We start from the raw sequence: 16,274 nt of genomic DNA on the forward strand, positions 1-16,274 counted from the left end.
GTGACGGGTGACTGTTTTTTATCTCAACTTATACAGAAACAAGCAGTGTTATGCTAAACGAAAAGCTCTGTGTTCTGGTTGAAGTTCTGGTGTGAACTTGATATACTTGATTCTGTGTAAATTAAGAGGAATTAGTTTTGTCCGCATATGTCACATATTGGTCATGGAAAAAATTTGTTTTGACAATTACTTCTTTGTCTTACAAGTAATCCATTTTCTTTCATGGGAAGGAAGTCAAAAGGAGGAACTTGTTTATCCTGCCATTGTTGCCAAGAAATAGTCTTGAGGAGTCTTGATAAAAATAGGAAATCATGCCACTTACTGGAACTTTTAATTACACGAAGTTTAACTACTACACTCACTGTGTTAAGAACCATTCAGATCATTTTAAAACCAGTAAGGAAGAGTGTTGATTGATGTAATTATACCTTTTTTTTTTGTTGCTACTTCATATGTAAATAGTTTCTTTTAATATTCGTCCTAAAGAAGAACTTTTTCTCTATTCTTAAACCTAAAACAAAGTAGAATGTTTTTAATTTGATGAACCCCTTGCACTAGATAACTGTTATTTGTTCAAAAAGAGTAAAGGAACATGCTTACTGTATTTAGAACTCCTGCAAACTATAAATCAAAGCACTTAGCCCTTATTATAATTGGAATGGAAGTTAATTCACGCTTATATTTATCCCGATGAATTTTTAGCTTAAATAATGAATTTTTCGTTATAAGAAATATAGATACCTTCGCTAAAAATAGCTTTTCAACGATTTTTCTATCATCTTTTTTTTTTCTTTTTCCTTTCATTTAATTGGTTTATGTTATAACGTTATAGGATGCTATTTTTCAACGATTTTTCTATCATCTTTTTTTTTTTTTTTTTCCTTTCATTTAATTGGTTTATGTTGTAACGTTATAGGATTGTAAGATAGTTAGAAATTCTTTACTTCCCAACGACCTAATTGCTCCTTTGACTTCAAAAAAGCAAACTTACTTCTTCTACACACATCCTCGGATTCCATAATAGAAAATGATAACAGTTAGGATGTATTAAATAAATCGTGAATCCACTAATGGGACGAAATACCTCTTTTAAGCTTTAAAAGCACAGTCCAAATAGAGTACATAAAATAAAATGGTGCATTGCAGAATTATTTATTCACTTTATTAAATCTTTAACCATGATAAGTGCGGGTAAGTATTTGCCTAAAGGAACGTCATATTCTGTAGTCCCCTCTGCCCAATGGTGTTATATCTGAACTAAATATGGGGTGGCAGACAGGAATATTTGTAGAGGATAATCAGTTAATATAGTCCATTCTTTTCTCTTTTCAGTAAATGCATTTTGAGCTTTTGTTACACTTTTCTAAAGATCTTATTTTGTATCACTTCTTTTAGTCATTTTCTGATCACCCAAGGAAGAAAGGGTGGAAGGACATCTTTTGAATTTTGTGTTCAAGAAGACCTAAAGCAGCAATTTTTAATTCTCACTTTTTAATGTGAGTTGAATTTGATGGTTGTTTCATTGCTTGAGCAACTTGGTGCACAAAGTTTTTTTGATTCCGTCCAGCATTTTAAGTGTCAATGGCAAGAAATTAATGTTGATGGTGTACTTCCCTTTATTCTTGAAAATTTTGATGGTGACACATACCATAATTTACGAGATCGGTAATCAAGTGTATTCTGAATAGGGCGGCTCAACGTAATTTGTGGCCTAAAGCCAAATCATGATAAGAGATATTAAGTTTATTAATAAACTAATTTTTTTATTACAATTGTGTACTTCAAATTAAATTAATCAGTTCTAAAAAAATCCTACAAAAGACTTTTTTTAAAAAAACTTTTTTATCAATATCGTGATCAAATTAGTCATTTTTATATATACATGTTTGTCATGAAATTTGAGTTATTTATCTGAAAACCTCTAGCACATTTAAAAAAAAAAATTAATATCTTTTATTTATAACATTTTTTATGATATATAATAATATATAAAATAATAATTTTGGGGCCTTCAATTTTTGGGGGCTGAGGCAATTGCCTTAGTTGCCTCCCCATTGAGCCGGCACTGATTGTAAAGATCACTTCATACTTTGATGCTAAACCACTTCATGGGTGTAGTGAGGTAGGCAGTTTCCTTTGTCTTTAATTAAAGATTTCAGGATTTCATGTTGGATAATCGAAGATTAAAAAAAGAAAAAAAAAAAAAAAGCAGCGATGTATGACCTTTTTCAAAACTTCCATCGGTATGAGCAGAGAAAATGAGAAAAAAGGATTGATATATGATCTTCTCGAAGTTGCCACCGTTATGCAAATGATGCATAATCATTTTCATTTCGGAGGAGTGATTGTCGATCCTCATCTGTATGGAGCATTTTCAGGAAAAGTACATACGAAGTAGATGAAAGAGTGAAAAAAATATTTTTGTTGTTGTGGAATAAGAAGCCTTCGTATTTTAATGGACGTATCTAGTAGGAAGCTTACTTCTTTAGTGGGCTTAACTGTCGTCAATCCAAATTAGTTGAGTCAATAGATTCGAATACAGGATGAATAATTCGAGGGATAAAAGACTTGTATACTTAACCCAATGGCCAATACACAAAGATAAGAATATTTAATAGTTCAGTTGGTTAACAAATTTAAACTTTAACCTTGGTGAGGGTTTCATTCTGCAAGTTATAATTGCCCTTACTTTCCCCTATGTGTAAGTGAGGCAAAAATATGGACGAAATAAAGACTTTCGTTTTGAAGTTTAACTTTTTCCGAAAGTACGTGATCAATCAAATTTGGGGTCAGAACCCAATAGGGTTACTAGTGTTAGACTTTAATCAAGCTGCGACTAAAATTGGAAAAGTGCTTAAGTTTCAATTAATTAAATGGAAGCTTGATAATCAATAATTGATCAAATGATGAGAGATTCGGCATACTGAACTCATTATTGGAGAGATATAAATCAGTTTTCTGTTTTGGCCAAGGGAGATAAAGGTTAGGATTAAAATTTAAAGTCCTTAATCTGAACTCAAAAGTTGCGCCTAGTAAAGTTTTCAAAACGTTTCTAGCTTACTTTGTTATATACTTTGCTTGAGTGTTACTTTTGTTCTTCTCTTATTCTGCATAGTAGAAGAAAAAATCTTTCTGAATGTGATAAACATTCTTGATCCTATTACTTGTAAATATTACAAGCTCTTTTTTATTCTCATACTCATAAGACATGTAATTTAGAGATTTTAAGTTGTGCCTGAATAATTAATAAGTGAGGCTGGTTTTTAGGCCAAGAGGAATTGGAAAAGCTAACAAGTCAATAGTCAGATAAGAAGATACTACTTTTTATGTGGAAAATCACATTTTTCTATAAATCACGGGATGCATTTAGCCCCCAAAAAAAAATTCATTTAAAAAATTACATTGAGGGATTAGGAAAAGTGAAGGGAGGACAATGAAAAATTGAACCTAGACCTATTACGAGCAAAGCTTTTACCGGTGTCAGTAGACTATAAGCCTTGATGATACTTTAGCAAGTTAGTTATCACGTAATTCAACTCACTTTTTTTGGACTTAAAAAGTAAAATTTATCGTCGCAAATATTGCCCAAATATGTTGACTTGCAACCATTCAATAGTTGCTTTACAAGGAAACTTTAGTGTTGAGCATCATTAGAGATGTGACAAGTTATTCAAGATAAAAGCAATGCTTTTCAACCTTGCAAATTAAAGCAGCTCAAGCATTTCTTTGACAATGAACATTCTGATAATTTGTTTGTTTACAGAAATTTTTAGCTACATTATAATTTCAAACATGGAAATGAACAGTAAAAGAAAAGGGTGATACATATAAATTGAAGCTTCAAACTAAGAAGCATATTTGGAAAGAAGTTGAGCTACTACATAGACCATTTTTTAGTGTGATCTTTAAATGTGATAAGTCACCAGGTACCTCATTATTCAGTAACAATGTGAAACATTATGCTTAGAATATTGAAAGATGCTGTAAAAACGAGCGACTCTAAGACAAACATTAAAAACCATTGTCTCAGAGAACAACTTTAGGTTATTTCAAAAGCAAACTTAGTTGTATTGAACTCTTCCTCCATAGAAGATTTATACATCACAGTACTCATATATCTTCCTATGACCACAAACCAATAAAAATCTCCCAAATTCTGCAATATAAATTTTGCCTTTTCGTTTTCAGAAGAGGTTGTTCTGATCAAAACCTCCATAAGTCATGTCCTCGTTGCCATAAAACCCCACGTAGCTTCCGTGAATCGAGTAAGGAGATATGCAGCCAAAGCTACTTAAGTCACCAGAAAGTTCAACTTCCCCACTAAAATTCGGGAAAGATGAATTTGATGTGAACTCATGTTGATCACTAGGTTGCCACGGAGTCATGTTCGTGAAGTCATACTGTGGACCGTTACCAAATGCATTCTGTCCTTGAGGACATTCCTAAATTTAGCCACAAAATAGTGTCACTCTCATTGAAACAGGATAAATGGCTATAAGAGAAATAAAACACAATGTCAATACCTTAGAAGAATCAAGAATCATATCAGGGGACATCCAGAGGTTTGCAGCATTTCCCCCCATTGCACACTCATAATCTCCTAATTGTGTTGTCTGATAAGGAGAAGTAATAGGAGTCGAGTAATTGCTGTCGTTGCTCATGTGTGCGCTTTGAGTTGGCGTTTCATCAGAAAGAGCAATTGGTTCATTTACTAAACTGAATCCTCCAGTTGTTGAACTACATCCGGCCTGCTTAACTCCTTGAACATCTTTCATCTTCAGTGAAGCGTCATTTCTCTTTATGACACGACAAAGTGCAAAAGGCCCCTGGAGACAAGTTAATTGCAGAATATGATCATTTTCTTACTAAATCAGAAGCCTCTTAGAAATTAGATTATTGTGTTTACCTGGAAACTTGGAGTGCCCTGGGAAACATCATCACAGAGACGATATTCGTGCATTACCCAATCCGTTCTATCCCCAAGCGGAGCTCTTCCACGATAGAAAACCAGTGTTTTGCGATAGCCAACAACTGATGGATGACACACAACTTTCCTGTCTTTCCCTGTGGCTTTCCAGTATCCAGATTTAGTTGCTCGGTTAGTTCTCGAGCCATTCGGGTACTTCTTGTCCCGAGGACAGAAAAAGAACCATTCGAGGTCACGCTTTGGCAAGAAAGATTTCTCTGCATTCCAAAGTTAGTTATTATGAACCTACTATAATGAGAAACTTCTGTTACTTTACACAAGATTTTCTTGTTGTAAAATATGGCTACAGTTTGATAATTAGATAGCAATTTAACTTTCAAGTGTGAAAAAAGATATGTCCCCACAGAACACTCCATCTAGTAAAGATAATAAAGGAAAAAACCAAGATAAGCTATTATAAAGCAACAACTTTCCAGCAGCAACACATTTTCAGAACAAAGTGCCATTTCTTAGCTTTACATCTAACCAGCATCAGAAACCAAAGAAAATGACAGATTACAAATGTACGTTTCACATTTTCTTCAAACACATGGTACTAAATCTAGGATAACATTTTACGAAAAAATGCTGATCAAGAATATGTACCTGGAAGCTCCCATGGATCAAATTTGTACAAGTCAATGACTCGAATAACTTCCAATTCAATTTCAAGTCCATCAGTTTTCCTTTTCAGGTAATATCCAACCAATTCCTCATCAGTTGGATGAAACCGAAATCCTGGAGGCAGTGATGCACCTGCCATGAAGTATAATATCCCAAGTCCTAAAAAAACACACAGAAATTTCTCCAAAACTAGCTATACAACAGAGCAGACACAAGATCTCAAGAAATTTTCAGAAGCAATATTTTTGGCTAGCTAAGTGACACAGCTATATCTGTTGAAAATCTGGAAAATCCAAAAATAAAAGCTTTTGGCAACACTGAACTTTGTCTCAAGTTTTACAATAAATTTCCACAAAATGTATTCCTGGAACAACAAGATCATCTTCCTTAGAAAAAAAAAGTTCAGCACTATCTTTCTTGCAACCCCCCACCCCCCACAAGACACTCTTTAAAATTGGAACAAAGGAAAAAACAAGTGGACCTTAATTAATTCTTACAAGTACCAAGAAGTTAAAACAAGTCAAAAGTTGATGAGTTTGAGTGATCTAAATCGAGAAACAGTGACCAGATAAAGATTTTTTACTAAGTATTTTGAGTATGAAGTCTATGTGAATAAGTAGAGAAGTTGTGTAGAGTAATAACAAAGGAGCCTGGATGCGCTTTTATAGGCTATGGAGAATCCAACAGTCCAAAAATATGAACACCGAAAGAATTGTAACTTGTCTGAAGCTACCATAAATTCCACAACAATGACCCCACAAAAAAAAAAAAATAGAATTCAGTTCACACTTGGAAACAGTTATATCCTACCTAAGCATAGCACTACTGACAGTTAAAATTCTTTTTGCTGGCAATTTAATTGGGCATCAATAAGTTTTTTCCTTGGGAAAAATTTATTCGCACATGATATTTTCATCAAATCAATAAATACATGTCATGTATTTTTCATAAAAAGCGTCATCACTTAGGGATCATTAGATTGATATATATTCCCATTTTAATTTGGGGTAAAACTTGCCCACATACGGTGTGAAGTTAAACACCAAACCGAATAGTCAATAGGTGCATAACATGTGTTTATACACAGATTTTTAGCATTTAATCATAGTTAATTATCATGCATTCTCACCTCATTAGATCACACTTAACTATAGTAAGTTTACATGTTTGGATGTAAACAACCAGTGCCGAATAAGTATTTACCCTTTAATTTGTGTCTCTTGAGGTTAATTTATCTGATTTAGCGTAAATACAAGGTGCACAAATATTTTCCCTAGTTAAGTAATGGTTATTCTTTAAATTTTCATTGTGGTATAAAGTCGTGTTCCAAATATTTTGGTCACTTTTTCTCAAAGTGTTGAAGCTCCCTACACCTTCCACATCATCATGAATCAGACAAAACCACTTTTTTCTTTCTTTAATAATGGAAGTGATTGTGTCATGCTATGGCCCAGTGTCATAAAAAAAGAAAAGGTCCTTAAAGTGCTTAATGAGATTACTCACAACTTTTTTTATAGCGAGGTAAGAGCACAACTTTGTGGAAAACTCCAGTCTTTTTTTTTTGGGTTCACATTCAATTAGTAAAGTTGAAACCTTAAATCCCTGGCATGTTAAAATAATTAGCAAAGCAGCAATGTTGATGTTATGGAACTAATTTGCTTTACCCGCTATTCACAGAGGTAGATTCAAGATTTAAACTCTATGAGTTTAATTTTAAGATTATTAGCATTGAATCCGTTATATTTTTAAAGTTATGAGTTCATATATACTAGTATTACAATTTTAGTATTTTTTTACACATAAGTTTATCTTTCATGATTTGGGTTCAATCAAACCCACAACTACAATGCTACATACGATATTAGAAAGTTTGTGCATTAATTAATAGAGGTCATGTAAACCTCGTAACAATAAGAACTTATCCGCGTATAGTGTTCATATCAACTTTAAAAATACATGCTAAGTACTTTTTATATATACATTTATTACTTAATCAGGGTTAATCTATATGTATTCTCACTTTAACATTTTTAACTAGAAAATGTTTAAAGAATAACAGTTTAACTACTCTATATTGAAAGTGTAGAGATATTTTACACTATCAAATTCACGTAACTACAAGTAACATTTTGTAATAAGTGATTTAGAAACCTGAAAGATAAGGCAAGTACCTTGCTGCTACTGATTAAGATACAATATTAGTAGTGTGAAACTTATTTTTCCCTGTAGTGTATACAAGTAACATCTAAACATAAAATTGACACTAAAAAGGGATTAGCCAACGGAGAGATTAGATACAAACTACTGAAAATTAATAGGAAACTGTTTCCTTTATGCATGAGATAAAAAGGTGGCTTAAGGCTTTTTTAAAGTTGGGATGTCTAAAAGTTGCAAGCAAATGAAAATGGAGTTTGGGTTAAAAAAAGCTCAATCCTCATTAGTTGCAATTGTATTAGTCTGAACTGCTAATTAAAGTTTACACCTATGACTGCTAGATTTAATAATTAAAACACTTCTTTTTTATGATGGTACCCTAATTAATCTCATTATCCAAAAATTAGAACACACGGAGAGCAAAAGATGTGCAGATAATGATTATAATTAGAGATATCATAAGATTTGGATGTTTAAACCCTTTTCAGACCAAGAAACGGAAACCCCATTATTGATTAATGTAATAAGGTGCGTTTGGTACGAAGGAGAATGTTTTCATGAAAAATATTTTCTTGGAATATAAGTGATGTTCTTATTTATTTCCTGGTGTTTGGTAAGTAAAAAAAAAATGTGGGGGAAGGGGGAGGGTGGATGGTTAAGGACTGGCAGGGGCAATTCTATCATAACAGACTGGTTTTGCAGTTTCCATATTTGGACAAGGCAAGTACATAAATACTGAGTTTGGCAAGTTAGGAATATTTTCTTGTCTTCAACTTTTCTTTATAAAAGCAACATTAGGGACGGCTGCAGTTTATTGCTATCCACCAATTACCAACTGGTTGTGTTGTATTATGTAATGGAAAGTGAACTCGATGAATTTAAAGAAGGTGACTGACGGAAAAACAAGCTAACCAGCTAAACTTTATACCCCTTTTTTTTAACTTAATATTTTGATGCATCTTCTCTCTGATCAAATATACTGTCACGGTCTTACTCCTCCTCAGTGACAGCGACATACAAATTACCGAAATGATAAAAATGGCTCTTATGTTGGGTAGGTTCAAAGTAATCCGATCCCTTAAATATATTTCTCTAAAAATGAGTACTTTTAATTTCTGTCAAATGTTTTAACAAAATCTATCAACTCCTATTAGAGTTGGCGGAAACATTGGAAGAAAAAAAAAATGATTTAGGGGGAACACATTTGGAGGTGCAATTGTCCATTGACAAGACGTAGTTATTATTTTTTATTATCCTCATTTTATTATTATTGAGAAGCAGAAAGTAAGAAAGAAAATTATGACGACCACCAGATTAATTTAATTTCTTTACCTTTTAAAAATTGCAAGGGCCGGGTATAAGAAATTTAGATCTTCGACTTAATTTAGAGCCCGTTTGGATTGGCTTATTTATATGTTGTTTTTATAACGCTTTTCTTTAGATAATGTTTCCACCAATCAAAAATTTCAATTATTTTTTTGAGCTTATTTTAGACAAAAATAGTGGCCATTCAAACACTCAAAAAAGTTAAAAATTTTTATAAGCCAACTTATAAGCCAATCCAAACGGGCTCTTATAAATAATTGAGATTTAGAGCCCGTTTGGATTAACTGAAAAAAGTGATTTTTAAGCATAAATGCTTAAAGTATTTTCAAGTGCTGAAAGTTATTTTATAAATAAGCAGTTACGTGTTTGGATAAAAGTGCTTAAAGGATTTTTAGAAGTAAGGGTAGTATTGAAATTAACATAAAATATAAGGGATAAAAGAGTAAAGTTGTTGGTCAAACTAAAATGGCTTTTAAGGCCAAAAAAACAAAAAATTGGGGTTGAGCAACTTTCTTGGTTTTGGCTTATTTTAAACACTTTTTAATTTAATTTAAGCTGTTTTCTATTTCTGTCAAACACTCAAATAAATTAAAAATAATTTATAAGCTGATTTGATCAACTTATAAGCCAATCCAAACGGGCTCTTAATTACGAGGTGACCCCATTCATATCAAACGATAAACTTTACACCAGTAGATAATTCACTATAAACTAAATTAAGTTTACTTGTTCCACGTTTTCTTCAGTCATTTTTTTGTTTATTAAAGAATAAGGTGGAAGGAGTCAGGGAGAAACATGTCGCTGATGGAACTATTAGAGCGGGAAATGGGAAGATTCAAAATATTTTTAAAGGTAATAATAATAGCTACATATTTCATATTAGCCAGACAAGTAAACAATCATAGGCCTACGGTTATTATAGCCAATAGACCTTTTGTTCTTTCAATGAATAAGAATAATAATACAATATTTTTTCTTTTTGGTCATGCATATCACCAGACAAGATGCGAAGAAAAGAAAGAGATTGAAAATGATTTGTCTTTATGAGCTAGCGACTTCGGTGCATTCCACTCTGAAAATTATGTGAAAGAACTTCATCTTATGTCACTATATCAAGCTTCGCCTTTTCCTAAAGAATTTATTTATTTATTTATTTATTTTTTGTGTGTGCCTAATGTACACAAATATTTTAGCTGAGGGGAAACTTAGCAAGACCTTTAAGTTTTCAAAACCATGAGGCAACAAATAATGAAAATTTAGTTGAATATATGCTCTAATCGCCAAATTATACTTTATCTGATTGTATTTATTGGAATTGAGATAGAGGAGAAGAGGCAGAGCACAACTAATTATGAGGCACAAGATGCGTTAGCTGGTATTACAAAGACAATAATAAGTTCACATCGCCCATCAAGGATTGTGGTAACAAATATATATATATATATAATTTGACCTCAGAATTTAAGAGTTAAATACTTTCACCTCAATTCCTCATGTTTAACTATGTTTTAAAAAAAACTTAAATTAAGTATGTGCTTCCTCCACTACTCTCAAGAGAGATATAAAGTACATTGAAAAGTAGGAATGAATGAAAAGAATTGAGTGTACTAGACAAGTCTTTTAGTTTTAACCAAGGGACAAAAATGAGGAGGGGTTACTTGAAATTGTACAAAATGTATCTTTTAGAGTTGGAATTTCAGATAGCAATTATGGTGTGAATGGGGATCCAAAGTAGAATAGGAAAAGTTTAGTCAATTCAAGATAGTGAAGTCACTACTCATCATATGATAATGGAAGAACATGTATAGCATCAACTCTAGCAGAAGCATAGTGTAGCACGAGTTCAACTTCTACCCACTGAGTTATATTATTGGATCATCTAACAAGTGACTTTGATAACTCATGGGGAGCCCGTAATCTAGAAGACAAAGTAAATTATTCGGTATGACGGGTTAAATAATATCTAACAGTATTAAAATTCTTTAGACCGTTAGTGTATATAAGTCAAAGTATGGCAAGGTGATAAGGTTCTTTTATGGGGAATTGTAAATTTTGAAATTAAAGACAATTATTCCCGTGCCTTTTAATTTGTTTGTTGCACCCTTAACATCCTTGTCGTTGTTTGTCTCAACTCTCTTATAAGTCTACACCTTCTTTCGGCCCTTAGTCTATTTTCATGGTGGGAATTGTCTCATCCCCACTCTCAAACCAACGGCTACTATTTTCCTTACTTGGAAAAAAAAAACTCAGCTGTCATTTTTGTGCTTAGCTAAAAGAAGTTGGGTTGTTGGAAAATGCAATATGTGACACCATCAGCAGAGCTAGGAGCGCAAGGGGTTCATTTTAATTTTTTTGCAGAAAAATCATACTGCATATATAGGATCAAAATGATTTTTTATGTATATATAAATTTCCTTAATTTTTGTGTGTGTTTATTATTTTATATTTTTTAATTCTCTCAGTGAAAATTCTAGTCACTGCTCTTTGATGATTTTGTGAGTCCATATTATAATTAGTTGGAGATAATGGTAATCGCATATGATTAATGTATAAAAAAAAGTCAAACTAGTAAATACTTCATATCGGAATTTTATTCTCTGTACTATTGCTAGGACATACGACAGGTAATGTTCAAGAAGTTTACAAGCTAGTTTCTGGTCTAAAAGATTCTAAGTTCATGAAAAATGATATGGAGCCTGTTTGGCTAGACTTAAAAAAAACAACTTATAAGCCAAAAAAAATAAGTTGGGGTAGCCTAACTTATTTTTTTTTTGGTTAATAATTCGTTTTCACTTTATGTTCGTTTTAGATAATTTAGTCAGCGAACGGCTCAATTATTTTTTTGAGGCTTTATTTTAAGACAAAATGGCTTTAAATGGCCATCCAAACATTAAAAAAAATTTAAAAAAATTTCTTTATAAGCAACTTATAAGCCAATCCAAACGGGCTCATGGTCTCTTCTTCTTTTTTTTTTTTTTTTTGGGTGAAGAGGTCGAAATTACCCCAAAAAACTCAGAATAAACAAAAAATGATTTAGTCATCTTTATTTCAAACGTGTATCACATATTCGCATCGCCTCGTGCATAGTTCAGACTTAGACCCACTAAGGTCTCTCTTTTTCCTCCCCTTCTCCAAAAAAGAAAAAATAAAGAAAGAAAATCATAACAGTTAGTCTTACTATAATTACTCTCTCCATCTCGTAGCCCCTTAAGAAATCATAAATAAAAATATATTTATACTACCTTATTCCTTGTCTCTCTTCAACAATTTACGCTCTAATTAATATTGCTTATTTTCAAGAAATCATAATATTAAATGTAAAATGGGATAAAAATAATTTCTTTGTCCCAATTTATGTGATACACTTTCTTTTTTAGTCTATCCCAAAAAGAATGATACATTTCTATATTTAGAAATAATTTAACTTTAAACTTCTCATTTTAATGATTTGCAGCCACACAGACTAAAAACTTCATTTCTTTCTTAAACTCGGTTCCTAATCTAGCTAGATCATATAAATTGAGACGGAGGAAGTAATTAATTTCATCTTAATTTTAAAAAATGACACATATTTTGAAACAAATATTTTTAATAACCTTGACAATTAATATGCATATAGGAAGTATTAACGTCAACACGTAATTTGACTACTATTCTCTTACACGTCAGCCTCCATGTGGGCCAACTATGTTTGCCTCCTGTCGGCAAGTCAGTCTTCATTATATTAAATTAATGTGTTCTGTCACAAGCACAATTTTGAGGTTGTCTCATAGAATTTTTAGAAAATCAGAAAATACTAATTAATAAAAGAGATATGTCTGATGACCCTTTTATTTTGTCCTTATGTAGTCATCAAATCAATAATCATGCGTATGCAAATCCTTGTCTAAACTATTTTTTGGGTCAATGAATCTAACATCTAGCGGATATTTAGGAGTTGAGAAATTAGACACCTCTTTAATTTCTTTGAATAACTAATTGTCACCTTAATTTCTTCTTTTTTACTTATAAGTAATTATTTGTTGGCTTAAATTTTCAAATTTTGCCTCTATTGTAGGCTGTATTCGGTGACTTAACGTGACTAAACCAAAACACTACTGGAACGAGTTACACATTAGGCCCCATCCTTCCATCCAAACACCTAAAAAAAGATATAGTTCACATGTCATGTTTTGCTTCATATATGGTAAGAGCTGCTCATTTTCCCCTTTGCCTTTTTGAATTCAACTTCAATATTATTCATATTTTTAAATTGGTAAAAGTAAGATGGCAGAGTAAGCAATTGTTATTTAATCAAACGTAGGCTTAGCGTGGAGTCGATTCGAGTGAGTCCAGTATAGGCCAGCCGAGCTTACTACAGCGCCGAGAATTGAGTAGGATTTGACCCAAAACCGAGCTACTATGATACCAACCAGAGCCCGAGCGCGAGCTCAAGTTGAATTTAATCGAATTTTGCTACAATATAATTGAGATACCGAGTTAAATTCGAATTAACTCTTGCTTTCGCACATACGCTTCACCTTTTCTTGAAAAAACTTTCATAATAGATTGATTAATTAAGAAAAAGTGTAAGAATTAATCGGTCCACATTAATCGGTCCACTTTTTAATTTAATGCTTATGCAATTTAATCACATAACCTAGTTTAAACTTTAAACTAACACATAAATCGGAATGTGGTCAATAAAAATAAATTAGTTATATATAGATTCAAAAATATTACTAATACTAAATTATTATTTTAGTTCGAATTGTTAATTTTAAAATTTTAGTTACGTTTAATTAACCTCAATCATAAGTGATGACTCAGGTTACAGTGTGATTTAAAATTTGATTACATCGAATAAAAAGGTATAAAGTTACAATTACACTAGTAATAACTTATAAATAATGAAACTAACATATAAATTAATTTCTAAAGTACTTAATATTTTAGTCTAATGATGAATTTATTTGCAAATTAGTAACTTTATAATGCAACAGAATCAACAATGTCGAGCCAAGCTGGTTAGTCTTACGAGCTTGACTGAGACAATGCTAAGCCAAGTGGAGCTTAATTTGATTGAAACAAAATGTTGAGTCAAATCGACCTAAATACAAGTAAATTGAGTGCAGCCCCCAACCATATTGATCAATGACCCAGCCTAATTAAACGTGAGTATTTAATTTATGTTTATGAATATACTAGATACCAGAGCCCGTGTCACAAGACGAGCCCAACATATATTTATAATTTTATTCAACATATATTTAAAATTTTATTTTTATGCAATTATAAAAATAATTGATATATTGAGCGCAGCCCCCAACCACATTGATCAATGTCCCAACCTAATTAAAAGTGAGGTTTTAATTTATGTTTATGAATATAAATTAACTGAGTTGGACTCTAAGCTCTTGTATTTTGGCAAATCAACCACAAGGCGAATATTGAAAAAAATTAAAAATAACTATTTTTGTCAAACATTCTGAAAATGGAGCTTAGTTGCTATTCTTTTCACTAAACCATTCAATTCAATGATTCTTGTCCATTTTTATTTTCTTGTAATCATTGTGATACTACAAGTTTGACCAAAAATTGATTCTAATCGTCATTGCTAGGAACCTGTGATTCTAGAATTCACCATGATCTACATCATATATACAAGTGGTGCATTCATAATCTTTACTAAAAAAAATTAATTTAATTTTATATATAAAATATAATTTTTAACAAAGGAAATCGAATAAACCCCTTAATATCCCTAGCTCTGTCCCTACCTAGTACGTGCAATGGGTGTTAAGTCGAATGAAATTAGGGTTGTCAAGTCAAGAGATCTCTAGCTCCCACCAATAATGCTGATATGATGATATCATTGAATTGACACCATTCTACCACATACATTCATTAGACTTTGTAGTTACTCCAATCAATATGATGGCGTTTTTTTTGGTGATAAGTACTAATTAATTTTTGTCGTTTATTAAGAAAACTTTATCAATTTTGAACTTGAAGGACATGATTAAGTTGAAATTTACGTCATTTTTATTGCTAAAGCAAGTCACATTGTTTCCTACCATTAAAAGATTTGAATGAACCAAATATATTGAGAACAATAAGTGATCCTTCAAAAATAAACACACGCTTTGTTTATTCTAAAAAGATAACAGTTGAATTTGTTTGTGATTTAATGGATGCATGACTTGTTTTGTTATAAACAAATAAAATAACAGCTATGATAATTATTAAAATCAGTCGAATAAAAGATATATGAGATGGCAAAGAAGTAATAATAGAATAATTAAGCCTGGGCTCTGTTGATCCTCGGAGTAAATCCTTAGATGGGTTTCCTCCGGTGGAACAAGTATGTGTTTCGGCTCTTAAAAAATGAGTACTATTCCGATGCAAAAAATCAGTAAGTTGCTAATTGAAAAGAATAAATTTGAGAGAATGAGTATCAGTGATTGTTATTCGATGCCTTCTCCAGGGCTGTTATGCTCCTTTTTATAGTACAAATACATCAGCTCTTAAGTTGTAACTAAATCCTAATAATAAATAATAATGAATAATAAATGCAGCTTTAATTCTGGATTGTAACGCTTGCTCCGTATCCGGACCGGTCACATAACGTTACTCTCCTATTAATGACCCGGTAGAATTGCCTTTGTGGATTTACTCCGGATGTCTCTAGGGCTTCTTACTTGAATTAAATGAGACCACTTCACAATGTTCCAACTCCTATTGTCACGTGTTCCATTACTATCTTGCCACGTATCGAGCTATATTTTGCCATGTATACACACTTAATGAGCTAACATTACATTTTAGTTCTGACCCCGTTAAATGAAAACAAAGAGGGCATAAGTCTGGTTTTTATTGAGTGAAGTGTGGATTATACATGATTGCAAAGAGTTTCCCTAGAAACACTAAGGCTACAACACAATAGTTTATCTGGTTGTCATTCCTTTCATAAGGTTATTTCGAAAAAACTCTGTGGCCGGAAGATTGAAAACAAACTCAATTTTTTTCCTTAGAAAGTGACTATTGAACATTTGTTCCCTCATTTTCTAGAGCGTACTAAACTTTTGAGTGTTGGCATCTAATAAGAACATATCTTGCTTACTGAAAAATAAATAAAAATAAAAACCTTCTTAACAAACTCGCAATCAAATAAAAAACAAAAATATATCAAAAACCCAACTACTATTACTTACTGAATGATTTT

At 32.0% G+C, this 16,274-nt stretch overlaps 1 protein-coding gene across 1 annotated transcript; it reads right to left on the reverse strand.

Annotated features, from left to right (window-relative positions):
• Nucleotides 1-3,918: 3,918 nt before the first annotated feature.
• On the reverse strand, nucleotides 3,919-6,270 carry LOC132030220 (NAC domain-containing protein 71-like). The gene is made up of 4 exons (XM_059419749.1): nucleotides 5,573-6,270; nucleotides 4,907-5,184; nucleotides 4,524-4,826; nucleotides 3,919-4,442 (listed from the first exon to the last, which is right to left on the reverse strand). Exons 1-4 carry the CDS (start codon nucleotides 5,727-5,729, stop codon nucleotides 4,185-4,187), a joined length of 996 nt encoding a protein of 331 aa, XP_059275732.1. The 5' UTR covers nucleotides 5,730-6,270; the 3' UTR covers nucleotides 3,919-4,184.
• Nucleotides 6,271-16,274: the final 10,004 nt, after the last annotated feature.

Source organism: Lycium ferocissimum, chromosome 9 (genome assembly GCF_029784015.1).
Source record: "Lycium ferocissimum isolate CSIRO_LF1 chromosome 9, AGI_CSIRO_Lferr_CH_V1, whole genome shotgun sequence".
NCBI lineage: Eukaryota > Viridiplantae > Streptophyta > Magnoliopsida > Solanales > Solanaceae > Lycium > Lycium ferocissimum.